Source organism: Myotis lucifugus, unplaced genomic scaffold, assembly GCF_000147115.1.
Source record: "Myotis lucifugus unplaced genomic scaffold, Myoluc2.0 scaffold_607, whole genome shotgun sequence".
Classification (NCBI taxonomy): Eukaryota; Metazoa; Chordata; class Mammalia; order Chiroptera; family Vespertilionidae; genus Myotis; species Myotis lucifugus.
The window spans coordinates 181053-199840 of NW_005871655.1; the positions used below are offsets into that span (position 1 = coordinate 181053).

Sequence of the window (18788 nt, forward strand, 5' to 3'; positions counted from 1 at the left end):
GGTGGATTTCTTGTGGCTGTGGCTGCAGGTGTCCTCAGCTCCGAGAGGCCACAGGGAGCTTCTTTGCTGGGCTGACTGGCAGACCCTGAATGACAGATGAATGACTACTCTGACACACATTTCTGTGAAAGAAACGGCTAAGGGACTGCTGTTTGAGAACCCAAACAGCCCTGTTCTCCTGCCTCCTTAGGCTTTTATTGTAGCAACAGCTTGAACTAAAATTAACTTCTAGATACTATCAGCAGGGTAAGTAGCCTTGAGAAGACACATGCATCTGCAGTGTCCTTTAAGCAAGGACGTCTAAAGACTAAACATAAAGATTCCAGTAAACACCCCGGGCTCAGACCTGTTTGGAAAAGTCAAGGCAGGAGCTGCCACCTTCAGCAAGGTCCCCCAGAGGCCCCTGACCTTTGAGAGATTCCTCCTTCCAGACTTTCCAACCAAGTCCTGTGCTTCCCCACACTTCTTGATCTGTGGGCCTCACCAGCCCAGCCACTTGCTGCTGCACAGCCCAGAGCAGAGGGCCAGCAACCCCAGCAGAATGAGTGCTGCAGTCTGTGTGAGTGGAGATTTTCAAGTTTCCAGCACCAGAACACTATGCCCAATTGAAACTCCCAAATCATCAAAACATCGCTGCTCCATAGACATGGGAAGGGGGCCCGAGTGACCAGCATGAGAGCCCTGCCCCAGTCCCACGGAGACCTACCTGCTCAGAGGAACCGCGTGATACCCTCACCAGGGCAGTTTGAAACATGACATTGTCAAAACAAATTTGCCCTTAACCCGTTCCCCCATCTTTCCTAAACATGTCTTTCCTCTTTCCCTCTCCTCAGGAGGTGGGCAGTTACATTCCAAAATCTGTGTGAGGGAGACAACTCACTGAGGAGGGCACAGCTCATCAAGGTAGAGCGAGCCTGGAGGTCTGCAGAGAGGAGGGCGTGAGGGAAGGGGGGACTGCACAGGATGCGGCTGTGGTGGTTTGTCCCTTAAAGATCCTCTGAAAATGTTCACCCTTTTGGTCCCAATTACCAGGATGAAGAATCTGTTTGGTCCATGGGCAGGTGGGGAGGGTGGGCAGTTTCAGGGGCAGCAGGCCCCGGTCATGGCACACAGGGTGGTGGCCGGGCTGTTCCAGGCTGGGGTGGAGAGCTGGCACATTGAGCAGGTCTCTGGCTTCCACGTGGGCCCCTCCCGCTGGCCCTTAGCTTCCTCCAGGCTGTTGGGTGAACAGGTGGGTGGGGTACGTTTCTTCCCCAAACCAGCCCAGCCTGTCCTCAGGATGCCAGGGCCCTGCTGCCACTTGTGTCTTCTCCACACCTCCCAGGGGAGTGCCTCCTGCCTGTCCCAGGGATGGGGATTGCCACAGGCCAGGGGAACAAAAGGGCTGCTTGGCCTCAGGTCCCACTGGCTGAACTAGAGACAGAGGGGTGTGCTCCCTGAGACTTCCCACTGCGCCCCTAGAGCACCCAGTCAGTCTCCTCATCATTGACACGGAGGGGTGACCATCCTGTACTGCAGGCCTCACAGGGTGGTCATGAGTTCAGGGCAGGAAAGGACTGTGCAGAGCTCCTTGCCCTGTCCCTCCTGGAGGGCTGAGGGCGAGAACAATGATGACAGGAATGACACTGAGTCCTCAGGAGAACCTGTGAGCTCGGTGGAGGTCTCCCACTTTCCTGAGGAGGGAACGGGTCAGGGAGCCAGACCCAGGCCTAAGGTCACACACACCGAGTGAGCATTGTAGCTGGGAGGCATCCAAAATCAGAGCATGCTGGAGTCGGGGTGGCACTGGTACCAGCTGACTTGGGTCAAATGGCCAGGGTGTGAGGTCAGGCGTGGTGGGGGGAATGGGGTAAGGTGAGCATGACCTCTATGACCCTGCCCTCCACTCTGGCAGAAGCAGCCCTCCAGGTTTGCCTGATGCAGAACATCCAAAGGTCCAAGAAGAGGCTGCAGGAGAAGGTGAGGGAGCCTGTCTGGGGGGCACTCAAGGGTCAGAGGAGAGGGGGGATCGAATACCCTCACCTGAGTCAGACCTGCAGGGGCTGCCCCATGACCTCCACCAAAGCCCATGTAAGGAGCTAAGTCCTTAAGGACTGAAGCAACATTCTCTGGAAAAAATTAAATGTACTATACAAAAGGAGAATGATGAACTGAACCAGAAGCAAGTCTTCTGAGATACACTCTATAGTGAGGTGATAAAGGGAAGGTAGAGGACTAAAAGAAGGTAATGTGAAATGTAAAAATAAGGTGAAAGAAACTTGAGTAAAACATTCAGTACAAACAGTGAAAAACTATAAGAACTAAAACCATTTAAGAAGTTGACTTTATATGATATTAAAATAGATTTTTTTCTTCAACTATGTGAGAATGAGATTTTAAAGAGAAGAAAATCAAAGAAAACAGAATAGCAAGAAGCTTAAAGAATGGACAGATGAGGTTGAATAGAATGAAAATTGAAATAAATATAAATTTAACAGCAGAGAGCAAGGCAATTGAGAGTCCTAAGACTATTCTGAGAAATGAACAAGGCAGAATAGACCCATGTAGAAACAAGAAAATGTGTGTGGGGATGAAGGAAGGAACAAAACTGAGATATTTGTGGGTCTGTGTTTTGCTGTATTAATGTCTGTGATACAATTAGTCAAGTGCATGAACTTCTGAATTGTGGCTAGTCATGGGATTTATTTTTACAAATACAATTTGGTTCAGAAAAAATTAAAACAACTGCCAACCTTTTGGCAAAACCAAACAGGCTCATCTTTCCAGGTGAATTACACTAGATACACTTCTTTATCCTCATCTTCAATACTCAAATACACACACAATTTAAATCTTGAGGCCAATTTCTTTATCTTTACAATAAAGAAATTGGATTAGATTTTATTTTTTCTTTTTAAAAATAAAAGATTATTAAAAAATAATTTGTGATTGTAGGTAGAAAAAAGTTTAAAATAAGTGACCACCCACATACTAAATTGGAAATAATTACATATATTTTTATACATATCCTTTCAGATATGCTAGTCATATATGTAAATATGCACTTATCTATATTTTTAAATCATGTTATATTTGTTTGATAATATATTCTACTTCAAATGTTAAAAATGTTTCTGAAAAATAACATCTAGTATCTTTTCTCCTGCTACGTCATAAATTATATAATTTACCTCTAACTAATGGACTTAACATTATTTTGTTTTCTGCTTTATGAATAATTCTGTGACGACCTCTGAACATTTATTCAATTATTTTCTCTCCCTTTTTTTTTAAAAAGGCAATGACTGATAAGGGATATGGAGTTTCTTTTTTTAATATATATTTTTATTGGTTTCAGAGAGTAAGGGAAAGGGAGAGAGTAGAAAATATCAATGATGAGAATTATTGATTAGCTGTCTCAAGCCTGTAACGCAGCCATGTTTCCAGGGGAATCAAACCATAACCTCCTGGTTCATGGGTCCATGCTCCAGCCACTGAACCACTCCAGCTGGGTTTTGAATTACTTCCTGCAAATAAAATTTGTTTCAAAAGATACACATATTCTAAATTTTAGTATGTATGCATTTTGAATCATTTGACCAAATTCCCTTGGAATTTTGATTGGGATCTCATCAAATTTGTAATTGGGTTAAGAGGAATTCATTCATTGGCTCCTTTATCAGGTATGTATTGAGCATCTCCTATGGGCCAGGCACTAGAAGCACAGTGCTCAACCAAAGAGCTTGTCATGATGGCATGTTTGCATGAAAGAGTCAAACCAGCCAGCACATGCATAACATGAAGTCAGGATGTGCTGTGTGCTCTGAACAAAAGGTAAAGCGGAGAAAGAGAGAAATGGTGAGGAGGTGATGTGTGTAGGATGACGTGAAGGTTTGTCAGATCGAGGTGATAGTTGAGGCTGCTTTGGGATATGCATAGATGACCAGCAAAATGTAAACATCCCAGCTGAGCCCTCATTTTGGGCACTGGTTCTAAAGTGTTCTAGGTGGCTCCTGATCTGAGGGAGAAAGTGTATCCAGCCTCATTCTTTCTTTCTTTCTTTCTTTTTTTAATCCTCACTCGAGGATATTTTACCATTGACTTTTAGAGATAGGGAAAGACAGAAATATCAATGTGAAATACATGGATTAGTTGCCTCCTGCACGTGCTCTGACCAGGGCCCAGGCCTAGGAAGAGTTTGCAACCTAGGTACATGTCCTTGACTGGAATCAAACCTGGGACCCTTCGGTCCACAGGCCAATGCTCTATCCACTGAGCAAAACTGGCTAGGGCTCCAGCCTCATTCTTTATAGAAGGAAGGACAAAGCACCCAGCCCCTGGCCTCTCTGGACCCCTTACCACGAATCAACCTTTCATTGTGGGGCCTATTCTTATGTCACTGATGCTGCTCCAGTGTGTCCTCTTCCTGTAACAAACAGTAGGCAGGAGGTATTCCTGTTTAACTGGACCTTAGTTATACAAGGGAGCATCTCTCAAATCCTTGTCCCCAAGTCTGGTGCTGGAAGAACCCAAGTTAGACAGTGCACCGCGAACCAAGGGTTATTCACAAGAGTGACCATGTTCCCAGACATAAAGTCTCAACATGTTTCAAAAAAAATGGAAATCATGTAAAACATGTTTCCATCCCAATAGCAATTGAGCAAGATGATTAGAAAAATTCCCAATTGTTTAGAAATTAAGAAACACAATTTTAAATTTCTATATCTGAGATAAATAAAAAAAGCAAAGTAGAAAGTCATGCTGTATGGGAAATTTAAGTGCATGCATTAGAAAAAGATTGAAAATCAGTGAGCTAAACAATCATGTCAAAAAGGCAAATAAACAACAACAAAAAACCATGCCCCCAAAACAAAACAAACATTAAATCCAAAAAGAAGGAAATAAAGAGGAGAAAATTAAAAATTAATATACAAATAGAGACATCAACAAAGCCAAAACCAGATTCTGTGAAAAAGTTAATAAAATTGAGAAAGTCCTGTCAACACGATGAAGAAAAAAAAAAGGTACAAATAACCAACACCAAAAAGGAAAAGGGGCTTCCACTAGATTCTGTAGACCTTAAAACAAGAATTATGATATTCTTAACAAACTTATAGCAATTTGAAAGTTCATATCATGTGAAAAACTCATAAAAATAGTTCACCAACACCCAGGAATAGAAACTATGAAGATTTTATGGTAGTTTAAACACGGGCAAAAAGTCTTTGCAGCTAAATGCCATTGAGAGGTGCTATCCCCTCCAACCCCCGCCACTCCTGTCTCAGGTCTTGCTTTGACCAATGGTGTGTGGTAAAGGTTTAAGGCTTCCATTTGGCTCCCCTGGACCCCTGAGGTCACCACGTAGGGAGTTGATCTAGCCTACTGGAACATATTCTGAAATGTAGTCTTGATCTTGTCTTGTCTGTTATCACACTTTTCAGTTACATGGAACTGAACCCACTCAGGCAAAGTGAAGTTGGCCAGAAATTGGAGGGCTCAGTCTACAACCCAAGGAAACTGGAGCTGGGAACAAAAGCTACCAGATCCCCACAGCCCTTCAGGGACCACGTTGCTCCCTCCACCCTGACCACTTGGACTTACACCTTAGCTCCCAGGCCAACTGCCTTTGTCTTAAAGATCATATCCCCAGGACAGACTCTAGCTCATTTTTTCAAAGCCAGGGCACAGCCTCAGGTTTCAAATGGCCAGTCTAGTCAGCATTGGCAAGTCACTTCCAATTTCTGGAGATTTGGAGTCACCTCCAGGGGAGCAACAGGTCTGAATAGTAAATCTGGGTGCAGCCCCAGGCATGCAGAGTTCAGCACTCTGGGGTCCTTCTCCTGCAGACCTGCCCTCTAGAGCCTGTGATCACCAGCTGTGCCCATGGAATCTGACACCCTAAGAGAGAGGAAGAAGCTGCAGCAGCCACTGCCTGGATCCACATGGCACCCCCTTCTGTGTGCTGAGTGCTGCTCAGGGCTCTTCTAATGGCAGGAGCCGCTCAAGCTCACAGTGCAGGCAGAAGTGCTAGGTGGTCAGTGCCCACAAAAACAGCCCTCAGTGACAGACGGAAGTTGCCCCTTGGAGAGTGAAGGATGTCCCGTGCAGTCTTCTGGAAGTCCCAGAAGGGAGTCTAGGGCCCTCAGTGCTGAAGGCAGGAATCAAAGCCTGGTGTACACAGTCTTTATTTATTGAGTGTCCCGATGTCCAGAGACTGGGCCCATATCCAGGGCCCTGAGAATAGCATCTGGTCACTCACTCTTCAGGGCTGGGGGCAGTAAGTGGCCAGTCACTCCTGTCCAGCTTTCACATAGTCCAGAGTCCTCAGGAGGCAGGAAGTGGCTGTGCCTGTGGAAAACACATCATCATCTGCCACCGTCTGTGCCCGCCCTGGGGAGATTGTGTAGACAAAGCAGAGGCCGCCTGTGGAGCCCATGAACAGGGGACCTAGTAAACTGTCACTGGGAGCAAGGAAGGCAGCTTGTATGCACTGAGCACCTACTGTGTGCCTGGCACTGCTACAGGTACTGGGGACCCAGCACTGGACGCAGGCAGGCACAAGTCTCCGACTCAGGAGGGATAGACAACAACAAATGAACAAAAATATTTTGACTGAATATCTACAAAGAAAACGAGGTCAGGGTAGAGAGAGGTGTGTGTGGGGAGATGTAGGTGGCACTTTAAACCGTACAGCATACTTTATGAGATGGGGACAGGCTGGTTGCTTATCTCAGGAGGAAAGGAGCAATTGATCCTAAGATGGAAAGGTGGGGTTTTTACTATTCAGATGCCCCAAAATCTTGAAAAAACATCACCAACATATGACTAAGAAACTAGCGTGAACAGCATGAGCTCCTTAAGAATATTTCCTGAGAAGAATTAAAAGTCCTTTCTGCTGGGAGTTCTTGGGGCCTGAACCTTTCACTTATCCTGCCTCATGAAAACACAAGACTGAGGTCCAGGTGACAGGGCTTCTGCCCCCGTTTCAGCAAGAACTTCTCTGAAACAAGAGATGGGAGGGTAGTGGTTACAAAGCAGTGGCGTGTAAGCCATAATTAGGGAGTCAGGGACTGTGGGAGCCCGGCATAGGGAGGGCCCATCACACAAGGTTTTCTGAGGGAGGTGAGCAGGACTAGGTGGCAGTCCAGGCGGAAGGAAACAGCTAGATAAAAGCCTGCCAGCAGGACAGACATGAGGTGGAGTAAGTTCCATTCCCTGGGGCTGGAACACAGGACTGGAGGAAGGGGGAGGGCCTGTAGGCAGCACCAAGTTGAGACCTGGTCTCTGGAAAGGGTTTTAAGTAAATCAGAACCCAGTCAGACTCGCTCGCAACACTTGGGGACCACTGCAGAAAATGAATCATTTGGAAGGATTGAAAGGAGCACGGAGGCCAAGAGAAAGCCTCTCCCCGGGGAGCAAGAAGGGAAGACAGGGCCGCAGACAGGGAGGGGCAGATGAGTACCAGAAGGGCTGGTGAAGAGGTGATCTTTACCTTTGGGGCTCACAGTCCCATAAACATCTAAACCGGGTTTCTCAATCTTTTCCCAAAATTGCCCCACTAAGGAGTCTTTATAGACATTTATTTTAAACTGTGCCCATCCATGAAATTTTTATTTTTTTTAAAAAAATTCATATATATATATATATACATATATATATGTATTGATTTCAGAGAGAGGAAGGGAGAGGGAAGAGAGATAGAAACATAAATGATGAGAATCATTGATCAGCTGCCTCCTGCACAGCCCCTACTGGGGATTGAGCCTGCAACCTGGAATTGAACCTTGACCTCCTGGTTCATGAGCTGATGCTCAACCACTGAGCTACCACTGGCTGGGCACATCCACGAAATTGTAATACCATAGTAATACTGTATCTGTTAAAGTACCATATACATTAAAAAGAGTAAGACCTTGCCTTGACCGGTTGGTTTGGCTCAGTGGATAGAGCGTCAGCCTGCGGACTCAGGGGTCCCGGGTTCGATTCCGGTCAAGGGCATGTACCTTGGTTGCGGGCACATCCCTCGTGGGGAGTGTACAGGAAGCAGTTGATTGATGTTTCTCTCTCATCGATGTTTCTAATCTCTATCCCTCTCCCTTCCTCTCTGTAAAAAATCAATAAAATATATTTAAAAAAAGAAAAAAAAGAGTAAGACCTTTACCCGAACCTCACACCTGCCAGGACAGCTGAGGGGCAGGAGAGGGTGAAGAAGATTGAACAGTTAGCCTGGGGAAGACAGAGGCTGCCCAAACCTGGCGTTTTGTTCCTCGGTGTGAACAATATCAAAGAAGTAATGTGACCAGTTCTCAGTTCTCAGGTGCTCTCTGGTCACTGTGCGGAGGCAGGTACTGTACGGGTTTACAGAGGCCAGGGGGACATGGGACAGGTGTCCTGGAGGGCAGGTGGCTGGACTAAAGCAGGGGCTATGGATGGGGCAAGAGGTGAGTGTTGTGAATTCTGGATGCATGTGAAGGTCGGTGCTGGGAGGATGGGGCTGAGGGTGACCTCAGGTCTTTACCTGCACACTTGCAGGTGGGCTCGCCGGCTGCACCTGCTCAGCGCACTGCAGGAAGCGGCGCACCTGCTCCGCACAGTTGCCTGTGGCTGCCTCATTCTGCCGAAGACACTCCTCAAAGGCCTCAAAGGGCTCTGCACAGGCCTGGCGGATCTGACGGATGATTGGGCTGCAGGGAGGGCACCTCAAGCTCGACTTTCCTGGCACTACCCCACCCCACTGTCCACCCCCCACCTAATGGCCCCACCTGGTCATACTGCCTGGTCCCCCGAATTACCCACTCCGGCACTGGCTCCCCCCACTGCCCACCCCCGTGTTCCCCACCTCCCCCACTGTTCCCTCTGCTGCCTGCCCCTGCACTGCCCTCCTGCACTCCCAGCCCCTGCACTGCCCTTCTGCACTCCCAGCCCCTGCACTGCCCTTCTGCACTCCCAGTCCCTGCACTGCCCTCTAGCACTCCCAGCCCCCTCCGAACCGCCCCAGTCCGGGACTGTCCCGCACTCACTGGTTAGAGGTGCAGCGAGCGATGCTCATTTTGAGGTGGTGACAGTCCCGCTGCCAGGACTCGGGTTTGGCGGCCACACACTGGCCGTACTGGTCCAGCTCCCGGCCGCAGTGGCGGGCAGTGACCTCCAGCGCCGCCTGCCTGCGGGACACGCGGGTAGGGGTGGAGGGTGTGGGGTGGGTCCCTGAGTCTCACGGTCCCACGGCAGGGCCCACGGGGTGCGGGCTGTGGAGCGGGCCAGGGGCTTCTGGATAGATGGTGAGGGTCCTTGATCAGATCTGGTCACTCTAATGCGCGGTCAGGGTAGGGCAGAGGGTCCTGGAGCTCCCCTCCCGCCCCCCATGGGACCTTAGAAGTAGGACCCAGGGCTCTGGGAGGGCCTGGGAGCCACAGGTGGGTGTGGGGTTGGGTCCAAGGAAGGGTCTCGCAACCAGTCTTAGCGCGGAGACCTGAGGACAGGGCACCAGAGGGCCACTGGAGGCCCTCATGGGTCAGGGTCCTCAGGACACGATCTGGAAGCGCCAGGTAGGGCTGGGCCCGGGTTCGACTCAAGAGAGAAGGTGGGGTGACCCGGGGGCGGAACGTGGGGCTCTGAGGCCGGGCCTTGAGTCCTGCAAGCTGCCTGGGTGTGAGAGTCCTCTCTTCCCAGGAGGAGGGGGGCGGGGCTTGGACGCGCTGGGAGGGGTGACGGCGCGGAGTCCGGAGGTTCAAGGAACAGAGACCACCTCTCCTCCCGGATTCCGACTTAGGTCCGGGTCACATACAAGAAGGTGTGCGCGTAAGGTAAAGGGAAGGTGCTCCTGCTACTCACATGTCGAGGCAGGTGCCGGGAGAAACAGTCCGGAGGAGAGTCCCGCCTTTTCCGGTGTCAGGTTGTCTTGGCGGCGCCCTCCCTGCCTTGTTTACTCCGTTCACACAGCGGCCAAGCGGCCCTATTGCTTTTGGCGCCAGTCCGTCAGAGTGGAGCCCTACCTCTGCTTCCGCCCCGACCTGTCATGGCGGCGCCCTACCCCGGCTTCCGCCCCGACCTGTCATGGCGGCGCCCTGCTAGCCACTTCCGACTCCGGCCCGCTCAGTGGCCACAACCCTATTTCCGGCTTTCCCAGGCGACTTCCAGACTGCACCGGAAGTAAATATGGGAAAGTACCGCAGTGCCTCCGCACCAAGGAAAGAGTGGCGCTCAGCAGTGCGAACCCCTGTGGGGCCGGACCCGACTGGAAAACTAGTGGCCCGCGCCTGCCCTTTGCTGCCGACCCTCAACTCGGGCCGCTCGCGGCTCGGCCTTGGCCTTACGCAGTCGGTCCTCTCGGAGCGCTGGCTCGGGCGCCTGCGGGGAGCCGGCGGGAAGGGGCGCGCCCCAGAGCCGGGCCGGGTCTGCGCCACCTGCGGGCGTGAGTTCCCACCGGGCTCCTCTGCAATTCCTCCCGGTGCGGCGAGGCTTCCGGGGAGTGAGGTGGGGCTGGACCCGCGCCTCTGCGGCGGGCGGCCGGGCCTGTGTTCCAGTGGGGCGCCGTCCCCCCGGGAGCACGCAGAACGCCCCCGGCTCTGGCCAGAGGAGCACACGCGTTTCAGAGACCGACTGCCCTGACCGTGAATCAGACAGCCGGGGCCTCGACGTGCGCGGCTCTGGAACTGGGGTGTAACAGTGACACCCCCCCCCCCCCCACACAGGCTTAGTCTGCGCCAGTGCAGGAGCCGTTCCCGAGCTGACACCTGAGCCGGCCACGTGACCCGGATCTGGAGCCACGCGCGCCAAAGGAAAACCTTTCGCCCCCTGCGTTCTCTTTCCCGCACAGCCTTCCGGTGGCCTTTCCTGGGCGGACAGGGAGGAATAGAACTCTCCTCTGTGACCTCAGATGTCCTCAGCCGGCCCCACGTCCTGTCCCCGAATCATCCCGAAGCCCAGCTCACGGGCGCCCCACGGGAGGCATGTGGCTGGGCTTGTAAGGAGGTTCCCTGAAGACCCAGCAGGGGAGCTGCCTTGAGCCCCCAGACTTCTGGACGCCTTTGGGCTGTGGTTCCCTGGAGATCGAGTGTAAGGGAGACGTCGGTGTCCCGGGGTTTGGGGTGAAGCAGATCTGAGCCTTGTATTGTCTCCGCGTCACTGGTGGGTCCCCACACAGTCTGGGTGGGCAGAGGAGTGGTGGACTGAATTTGCTGTCTTGGCACTAGAAAGAAATATCACCCTGGAGCTGAGCATGCTAGCGGAGGGACAGACAACTACCAAAATAAACACGAAAAACACACTAGTGATGGTCATTCACCAGGAGAGTGATCATTCTGGGAAGGGAAGGGGAAGTGTTGGGAGAGTGACCAAATATATATTTAACAAATATATATTTGATCTTCATCTGCTGGTCCTGGCACAAGTCTCCTAAAGCCCTTGGGATTTCACATGCGATGAGACCAACAGAGGTTGGTCTTTTGTTGTTATTGAGGTGACTTTTGGACCTCACTGAGGAGGGGGGCTGGTCTCCAGAACCAGCCTTGTGACTAGAGGTTGGAACTTTCAGTCTCACCCCCCTGGCATCACGGAGGGGAGAGGGGCTGGAAGTGGTGTAATCAGCCCCACCTAAGGAATGAAGCCGCCATAGAAACCCCAAATCGTTTGTGGAGCTTCTGGGTTGGTGAGTGGCACACTCAGAGCGTGGCAGCTCCAAGCTGTCCCCAGACCTTGCCCTTTTTATTTCTTCCCAAGTCATATACTTTTACATTTTTTTGTTTGTTTTTTGTTGTTAATCCTCTCCTGAGGATATTTTTTTCCATAGCTTTTCAGAGTGGAAGGAGGGAAAGTAGAAAGACAGAGATGTTGGTGCCAGAGAGAACATCTACTGGTTGCCTCTCACATGTACCCCGGCTGGTACTTGGGCCGACAGTAAAACCACTGAGTGCACTGCTCAGGGCCTTTTACGTTTTTTAATTGATTCTAGAGAAACATTAACTTGTCGTTCTACTTATTTATGCATTCATTGGTTGCTTCTTTTTTTAAATAGTCTTTTTAAAAAAATTACTTATTTTAGAGAAAGGGGGAGAGAGAAACATCAATTTGTTGTTCTACTTGTTTATACATTCATTGGTTGATTCTTTTATGTGCCCTGACTGGGGATAGAATCTGAAACCTTGGCATATCGGGACAATGCTCTAACCAACTGAGCTACGCAGCAGGGCCCTAAGTTATATTCTTACATAGTAAACTGGTGATCTAGTGTGTAAAATGTTTCTGAGTCTTGTGAGCCATTCTAGCAAATTAGTTGAACCCAAGGAGGTATTCAATCTATAGCTAGTTGGTCAGAAGCACAGCTGACAATTAGGCCTGATGGCTGCCCCCATCCCACCTAAGAAAGCTTAAGAATGCTACAGAAACACTGAAATAAGCCCTGAAGGTTGAAGAAAAACGCCATGAGGTAGAAGTCCAGTATATAAATGTCGTCAGACATGGTAAATGTGATGTTATTAAGTAATTCTATATAATAAAAAGGTAATATGCAAATTGACCCTAACAACAGAACGACTGGGAATGACTGGTCACTATGACACATACTGACCACCAGGGGGTAGACGCTCAATGCAGGAGCTGCCTCCTGGTGGTCAGTGCGCTCCCACATGGGGGAGCTCTGCTCAGCCACAAGCCAGGCTGACAGCTGCCAGTACAGTGGTGGTGGTGGGACAATCAGTGATAGTCACCATCTACTGAGAGCAGACTGCCACACTTCCTGCCTCCTCAGCAGCACTAAGGATGTGCGACTGCAGCTAGGCCTGCTCGCCGCTGGCAAGTGGACATTCCACGAGGGCTCCCGTGCTGCCAGAGGGATGTCTGACAGCCAGCTTAGGCCCAATCCCCCAAGGAGCGGGCCTAAGCCAGCAGGTGGACATCCCCCGAGGGGTCCCAGATTGTGAGAGGGCACAGGCCGGGCTGAGAGACCCCCTCCCCCCGAGTGCACAAATTTTTGTGCACTGGGCTTCTAGTTTATAAATTTCTTGAAAAGATAATTGCTTAGAGCAAAGGTAATAATGTATTATGGGGTTCATCACATATGTATAGATAAAATGTGTGACAAAAATGGCACATGCCCAGCAGGTGTGGCTCAGTGGTTGAGCGTCAACCTATGAGCCAGAAGGTCACAATTCATTCTAGGTCAGGGCACATGCCTAGGTTGTGGGCTCGATCCCCAGTAGGGGGCCTCCAGGAGGCAGCTGATCAATGATTCTCTCTCATCATTGATGTCTATCTCTCCCTCTCCCTTCCTATCTGAAATCTACAAAAATATATTTTAAAAAAATGAGCAAAAGATACATTTCACTGAGTAGATATAAATGCAGAAAAGCCCATGAAAAGATGATGTTAAACATTGTCAACCATTAGAGATATGCGAATTAAAACCCCACTGAGACATCATTTACACACCTGTCAGAACAGCCTAAATAAAACAGGAGCACTATCAAGTGCCTGTCAGGATGTGGAAGAAACGATCGATCTCATTCATTGCTGATGGGAATGTAAAATGGTCCAGCCACTTTGAAACAGTTTGGCAGTTTCTTCTAAGACAACACACCACCACCACATGGCAATTTAATTCTTAGACATTTGTCCCAGATAAATGTATGTTCACACAAAAACTGTACATGAGTTTTCAGAGCAGCTTTATTTGTAAACACCAAAAACTGGCAACAACCAAAATGTGCTCCTACAGGTAACTGGTTGAACACACTGGCATAGCCATACAGCAGCAAAAAGGAATGAACAACTGATATATCCAACAGCTTCAATGCATCTCAAGCAATTGAGTGGAAAAAGCCAATCTCAGAAGGTCACAAACTATGCTTCTATTTGTATAATTACTAGAGGCATGATGCACGAAATTAGTGCATGGGTAGGGTCCCTAGGCCTGGCTGGCGATCAGGGCCGATCCGTGGGGCGACTGGCTGGGCTATTGGGGCCCCCCACTGGCACCTGCCTTGGCAGGCCTAGTGCCACCTGTTTGCGGGCCCCGCCCCCACCTGTTGCCCCCCTCTCTGCAGGGTGACCAGTGGGGCGATGGGACCCTGCTGGCACCTGCCTTGGCTGGCATGGGGCCTGTGGGCAGCTTCTGTGTTAAGCGTTGCCCCCTGGTGGTCAGTGTGCTCCCACAGCCAACCTCCTATGGCCAGCAAACTGCCATGGTCCCTGCGGCCAACCCCAATCAACCCCTGGTGCTAAACCATTTGTAGATGACCTGCTTCTGAGTCGGGGTTTCATACTAGCAGAGCAGCTCCCTCGCTCTGATCTATTGAAGGCTAGCCCTCAACACAAGGGTTTGTCTCACTCCTGTCCTCTCCCTTCCTTGGGGGCCGCCCACCCACCTGCCACAGTGCCAGCGCAGCGGAGAGGGAAGGAGGATCTCACTCCCAAACTCTCCCTTCCCCAGGGGCTGCCTGCCCACCCACTGTGGTGGTGGTGCGGTGGCAAGGGAAGGAGTGGAGACGGGGAACCTCGAGGTGGCAGGACGCCTGCCCCGGTGACCATTGCCTCCTCTCCTGACCCCACGAATGCACGAATGTCGTGCACTGGGCCTCTAGTAATAAATAAAAAACCAAAACAACCCAAAGGGGCACAGGAAGCTTTCAGAGGTGATGTTTATTACCCCGGATGGTGAACTATATACAATAAAGATGTGCAGTGTTTGTTTTTTTAAGTATGTTTTTGATTTAAGAGAGAGAGAGAGAAAAACATCAATCAGTTGCCTCCTGCACAAACCCCAACTGAGGTTAAAACCTACAATCTGGGTTTAGTATATTTCTTTTTTTTTTTTTTTAATATATTTTATTGATTTTTTTACAGAGAGGAAGGGAGAGAGATAGAGAGTTAGAAACATCGATGAGAGAGAAACATCGATCAGCTGCCTCCTGCATACCCCCTACTGGGGATGTGCCCACAACCAAGGTACATGCCTTTGACCGGAATCGAACCTGGGACTCTTGAGTCCGCAGGCTGACGCTCTATCCACTGAGCCAAACCAGTTAGGGCTGGGTTTAGTATATTTCAATAAAATTGTTAAAAAATATTTCCACCTTTTTTCACTTTAACATGGACATTAGAAAATACAAAATCACACACATGGCCTGCATCATGTTGGGACTCTAGATGGACAATGCTCTAGAGCAGCAGTTGCCAACCTTTCAGACCTCTCGGGCCACCGGATGGTGACCTAGAGCAGGGGTGGGGAACATTGGGCCCTCAGGCTGTATAAGGTCCTCGAAATCATTTAGTCTGGCCCTCCCAAGGCATTAGGGGTGAGTTAATTGTTTGACCAAATATAGCAGGCTAATTTTTAAGTTGATAATTTTTTATGGCCTGCAAATGATGTTATAAATATCCAAATGGCCCTTGGCAGAAAAAAGGTTCCCCACCCCTGTTCTGGAGGGACAATCAGTGATAGTCACCATCTACTGAGAGCAGCATACTAAGACCCTGGGGTTGGGAACTTCCCTATATATTTTATTCCTCAATGTAACGTTTTCTCGAACAAATACAGTGGAAATCAATTTCACTGGCTATTATACCAGAAAGACTCAGAACCTTGAATTCTTATTTGCCAGGTCTTGGTTGAGGGCTGTCACAACCTTGAAAAAAATTTCAGGGTAACATCTTTACTGAAGTTACATTTTGTTTTAATCTGACAGATCACCTAACCCAAAAGGCCACATCAATTAAATGACATCCAGTTTTACTTTGATGTTCATAGCTGCCAGTTCAGCTACAAAATACCGAAAAACGTAAGGCACAGAGACAGTGTCGATAGTGTCACTACGATTGCACACAGTACAGTTGTATTTTCTGTTGCGCATGGCAGACCATGAAGGGGGTGGCTTCTCCAACAGCGGAGAGAGCAGACTGCCACACTTCACACACACATGGGCTACCGACCGGTCAGAACAGTTAAAGAGGCGGTCGTGAAGGAGAAAAGAAGTTCCATGAGCTAACAGAGCATCCCTCTCCATTTCCCCAAAACGGATCCCACCCTGGACGTTTCTCCCCCCGATGGGCTGGTTAGTGACTCTGTCTCTGGCTCCGGTGGTTCTGACCTGGAATTTGTCTGAGACCATGTGGCGCAACCGCTGGTAATAAACCACGCCAATGAAAATATCTGCTTCCAGTTCCACCCCACTGATGCCACTGTACAGCCTCTCAGTGCCATAGAAGTTGTAGCCAGCAGCCTTCAACATCTCACCAAAGTACTCCAAGGCCGAGTTCTCCTCTGAAAAGGTGAAGGGTGTGGCATCATGGCAGAGACCATGCAGAGCTGCAGACTTGCCCGCCATGCTCTCGATTAACATACCAATAGTCATTCGGGATGGGAACCCATGAGGGTTGAACAGAATGTCTGGGACCATCCCACTTTCGGTGAAGGGCATGTCCTCGGTTGGCCACAGTCTGCTCAGGATGCCCTTCTGCCCATGCCGGCTGGCAAACTTGTCTCCAATGGTTGGGTTCCGAGGGATTCTCATCGTGATGCAAACACATTTAAATTTTCCACTTCCAGTGTCATTACTACACACTTTGATGTTGTCCACAATACAATTTTCTTTACTCCTAGGAAAAATTAAACCATATAAAAGGTCAAACTATTTCTTTAAGCTTATAGAGGCATATAAGTTTTATATATAACTAGTGCTTTATAAAGGATTCAAAAAACAGTCTCATCTTTCTTTTCCCTGGAAGTATCTATGAATAGGGCTGCTGGTTATGTTAACTACAGAACTCTGTTCCTCTGAACAACTATTATGAAAGTACTAAAGGACTGGTACACGAATTCATGCACAGGTGGGGTCTCTCAGGGTGGCCTGCAGAGATCGGGCCCAAACCAGCAGTCCAACGCTACTTGCTGCTCCCACTCATTCTGACCCCACTGTCCCTGCCGCAGGTTCGGGCCCAGTCAGTCCCAATCGGGAGAGGCTCACACTGCAGCAGCAGTGCTTGCCAGTTGTGAGCCCTGCATCTGGCGCCCATCCCGAGGGGGGTGGGCGGGGAGCCGAGATGCGATCGGCCCTCTGGGCGGGTGGTAGGAAGCCCTTGCCGGCCCAGGATCAGGATCTGGATCTGTCCCACTGACGTTCACGCCAGTTTTCATGCCAGTTGTTGTGAGTCACCTAATGGCCACTTTTATATCGTTTCTTCCTTCCAGAATGTCTAGGGAGGGGAAGCAGCCGCGGTGCCTGAGGCTGACTTCCAGGAGGCCTGCAGCACTGTCGAGATTGTGCCAGCAGCGCCAATCCATTGGTGCCTGGCCCATTCTCTGGAGATCGGACCTGCAGGACTACTGAGGGAGCGAGTGGCTGCTACTGGGCTGGTGGGCTGCTGGGAAGGGTTGGTCAGCTGAGCAGAGCTCTCGTTGTGGGAGTGCACTGACCACCAAGGGGCAGCTCCTGCATTGAACGTCTGCTCCCTGGTAGTCAGTGCGCATCATAGCAACTGGTTGTTTGTTGCTTAGGCTTTTATATATACTATAGACTAGAGGTCCGGTGCACAAAATTCATGCAAGAGTAGGCCCTCGCAGCCCCGGCTTCGTCCAGAAGGGTGTCCGGACCGTCGTTCCACTATTTGGCTATTCGGTCGATTTGCATATTACACTTTTATTATAGATTATGAAGATCTACTGTTGAATCCACTCTTACAGATGTAAAATAAGCTAAAAATTTATTTTTAACAGGGGGTATAATAAAATTTTAGCCGGGAAATATTCCTAACATGCATGAGAGAGATGATCAAGTCTCAATAATATACTTTTAAAAATAAGCCGGGAGAACTCTCACCAATTATAAGAGACTGACAAGTAGAAAAGCAAAGGGAGTATGACAGCAAACTTTGTTTCATTTTGTAAATGCCAATTCAGTTACGATTGAGTCAATAACAACTATCACTTCTTTTTTCTCCAAAAATGTCCTGTTAAAAGATTACTTTCAACAGCCCCCAGCAATTCACTAAGAATAGCCTTTAAAATGAGCACCTGGCACTGCAACTTACTTGTAGAACATCACAGAGCTCTCGCCAGTGTTGAGGTTTACATAGCTGTAATAGGGATCTCCATACTGCAGCTGTGCTCCAATAAATGGCAATCCATCCTCATCTAACTTCTGCACAGTCCGAGGGTCACCAGGTTTGACTCCAAACACCAGACTATCATCTCCTTGTTTAATTTTTTCAGAGAGATCTATGAACTCAGATTTGTAGACACTTCCATGGGCAAAACCTCGTTCCCAAGAAGCCTTATTCACAATCTATGAAGTCAAAGAATCAAGGAAGTGCAGAAAAATGAAGATTTTTCAAAATAAGACTGGTCATAATTATACTTGGTTTAGGTTACCTGGCATTCGATTTAAAATCTATCCACCTTTTCTCAGTCACCTACACTACTAAAACCCAAGCACTTAATTTATTTATTTATTTATTTTTTAAAATATATTTTATTGATTTTTTACAGAGAGGAAGGGAGAGAGATAGAGAGCCAGAAACATCGATGAGAGAGAAACATCGATCAGCTGCCTCCTGCACATCTCCCACTGGGGATGTGCCCGCAACCCAGGTACATGCCCTTGACCGGAATCGAACCTGGGACCCTTCAGTCCACAGGCCAACACTCCATCCACTGAGCCAAACCGGTTTCGGCTCAAGCACTTAATTTATAATTAAATAGTCCAAACCCCAATCGTGAACAAACACAAAAGGTAAAAATATCCAACACTACTTTATATTCACTCGACATTTATTCAACTATACAGGCGATATACATGAAATATGCATATATGAATATT

The 18788-nt window shown here is 49.1% G+C and overlaps 2 protein-coding genes across 3 annotated transcripts in view; both read right to left on the reverse strand.

The window, feature by feature from the left end:
- Positions 1-5156: 5156 nt before the first annotated feature.
- CHCHD5 (coiled-coil-helix-coiled-coil-helix domain containing 5) lies at positions 5157-11268 on the reverse strand. The gene is made up of 4 exons (XM_006104785.3): positions 9811-11268; positions 9000-9140; positions 8498-8663; positions 5157-6327 (listed from the first exon to the last, which is right to left on the reverse strand). Coding segments are annotated over exons 1-4 (333 nt in total). The 5' UTR covers positions 9813-11268; the 3' UTR covers positions 5157-6303.
- A 4355-nt stretch (positions 11269-15623) lies between these two features.
- POLR1B (RNA polymerase I subunit B) overlaps positions 15624-18788 on the reverse strand; it is a 29097-nt gene continuing 25932 nt past the window's right edge. Inside the window, exons 14-15 of one of the 2 annotated variants that reach the window (XM_006104786.3) lie at positions 18001-18254; positions 15624-16569 (exon numbers count right to left, since the gene is read on the reverse strand). In XM_006104786.3, the coding sequence (XP_006104848.1) occupies positions 15687-16569; positions 18001-18254 (1137 nt within the window). In that variant the 3' untranslated portion in view covers positions 15624-15686. The remainder of the gene's footprint in view (positions 16570-18000; positions 18255-18788) is intronic. The other variant, XM_023745962.1, reaches the window with a different exon arrangement.